Source organism: Naumovozyma dairenensis, chromosome 6, assembly GCF_000227115.2.
Source record: "Naumovozyma dairenensis CBS 421 chromosome 6, complete genome".
NCBI classification, from domain to species: Eukaryota; Fungi; Ascomycota; class Saccharomycetes; order Saccharomycetales; family Saccharomycetaceae; genus Naumovozyma; species Naumovozyma dairenensis.
In genome coordinates, this window is record NC_016484.1 from 241,337 (window position 1) to 243,777 (window position 2,441).

General features: G+C 33.3%; 2 protein-coding genes across 2 annotated transcripts; both read right to left on the minus strand.

The window, feature by feature from the left end:
- Positions 1-466: 466 nt before the first annotated feature.
- On the minus strand, positions 467-1,063 carry DAL3 (ureidoglycolate hydrolase; the record flags this gene model as incomplete). The annotated part of the gene is made up of 1 exon (XM_003670614.1): positions 467-1,063. The coding sequence occupies one exon, from the start codon at positions 1,061-1,063 to the stop codon at positions 467-469; it is 597 nt and encodes a 198-aa protein (XP_003670662.1).
- Positions 1,064-1,515: 452 nt separating this feature from the next.
- Positions 1,516-1,836, minus strand: HSP10 (Hsp10p; the record flags this gene model as incomplete). The annotated part of the gene is made up of 1 exon (XM_003670615.1): positions 1,516-1,836. One exon carries the CDS (start codon positions 1,834-1,836, stop codon positions 1,516-1,518), a length of 321 nt encoding a protein of 106 aa, XP_003670663.1.
- Between the last annotated feature and the right edge of the window lie 605 nt (positions 1,837-2,441).

Sequence of the window (2,441 nt, forward strand, 5' to 3'; positions counted from 1 at the left end):
TTCCGCCAAAGGTATTGTAATTCTGGAATGTGTGCAAGGGTTGTATTCATCCATACAGATACATGGCCTATGCATAGTTCCAGATAAGTAATTGCTCATAGTTTCTGTATTCGGTATACGCACAAAAGAATAGATGAATAAGCGCACTGAAAACATGTAAAAGATTTAGCATATTCTACTGCTTTAATAAAGATGATCAATTAATTGCTTATCGATAATCTTTATTGTAATCCATTTGTCAGAGAAAAAAATTGTTTCATGTAATAGTTTTTTATCTTTCTTATCTTTCCTGATATGTCAAAAAAAGTTTGATAAGGCGCCATGAACAATTACTACGGAAATTTCTGTAGCGACACAATGGTTGAACAGTCGAAGGTTCAACGAAAAGAAAGAATAGGATGATGATATCTTATTTCTAAGTATGTGCTTTATTCGATGAAATGTTCATTCCAGTATGTAATTTTTTCTATATATTTATTATAATTTCATTAGGTACATAACTAACTTCAATACAATCTAGTTCTGGTTTTTGAGGATCTAAAGTTTCATAAATTAAGACACCGAAATCTACGTATTCTTGAGTACCTACTGCAATCATAGGTGCATGCCAAACGCCTCTTCCGTATGTTACAGCTTGGTTCCCCTTACACTTAAAGGCTTTTAATGTGTTTAATAATGGTGATCCTTCAGATGTGTGCCTATTTGGTAAAGCTACTACTATCAAATATGTAACTTTCTCTGAGGATTGTCCGATTGGTATAAAGGTTTGAGAACTTTCTGGATGTTTTTCTAATACAATAATGGAATGCCCTATAGTTTTTTTTGGTGGGAATTGGGTTTTCAAATGTGGTTGTACGAAACATCTGAAAAGGTTCCAATTCGGTACTTTATTTTCTGAAGTTGTTTCGATTTGACTTACTTGACCTAATTTTATTGCCGTTCCTTGATTTGCATTAATGTAGTTTGAACCTAATTTTGTTACTTCCTCACCTGGTGAAATAATCGAACCGTAAGGTTTGAACCCTTCTATTGTTAATGGGATAGCATTCACTCTATACAACATTATTTTTCCTCAAGTTTTTAACTTAGTGGTATTCGTAGAATTTAAATATTCAAAACACACATAGAATATCTCTTTTAGGTGGAGTATAATTTTTTGTTGTTTATATAAAGTGGCAGGATTCAATTACAAAGGGAATTATATAGGCGTTTGATATCTAATAAGTATATTTCGAAGAAGAACGAATCATTGATAAGGGAGAAATATCGCGGATAAAGATAACAGATTAGATTATTGTGCAAATCTGGAAATATAAAGAACAAATCGAAAACAAAAAAGAGAGAAAGTTTCTTTAGCATACTATATTGAATTATATTTAGATATATCTTTTTATAACATTATATATGTAAATTCCATTCAGCAGCAGTAATATAGGCATTCTCTATTTTAGTTACCTTTCAGTAAAATATTTACAAGGGGCTTGCGGGGTTCCTTTATAATTTTATAGGATCCTTTTATGCGTCATTAATCTTTGCTAAGATTTCAGAATCTCTAAATAAAACGACTTCTTCATCATCTTTCAATTTTATAGCGGAACCACCGAATTGTGGGATCAAAACTTGATCACCAACTTTCACTTGTGGTAATACTTTGTTACCATTGGCATCAGTAAAGCCAGGACCGACAGCTAAGACTTGAGCTTGATTCAATTTAGCGACGTTCTTCTCTGGTAACAGGATACCAGATGCTGTCTTGGCTTCAGCTTTGATTCTTTGAACCAAGACACGGTCCATTAAGGGGACAATAGATTTTGCGGATTTCAACAGAGTAGACATATTTAGAAGCTTTTCGACGTATAGTTAGTTATAATTCATTAATGGTGACTCTACACTTTGGAAGAAACTAAATTAGTTAGAGTTTCATTCAGTAGTCATACCTTCTTTTTATCAATCATTTATCTCTTAAATACCTTTGTAAGTTTCCACGATTTTCGACGAGATTCTCCCACCGGGTAACGGAAGATGAAGAAACAAACAAGATTATTTGACTACAAACAAAAAATCGATTAATTAATTGATTGATTGATTGAATGGTAATTTTCCCTCTCTATCAGCAAAGAGAGCCATATTTAGTTTTCAATTGGTTTCTGTATTATAATTCCAATTAAACCAGTAATCCTATAATTCATTGCCGTGTTTACCAACCGCTATACACAAGAGTTAAAAGCAGATTCTCCGCCGCCCCTTAAAAATAGAGACAACACAACATGCAATACACAATATTTGGGAGAATTGTAAAACCACACACTTTAGCCATAGCAACGATTGCGGCAACAGCAGGAGTTGGATACTATCTTGCTTCAAAACCGCCAAAAGAAAACCAAATGGTAACGTCCAACACATCTCGACCAATTAAACAAGCAAGCTCTACGAAGACTAAA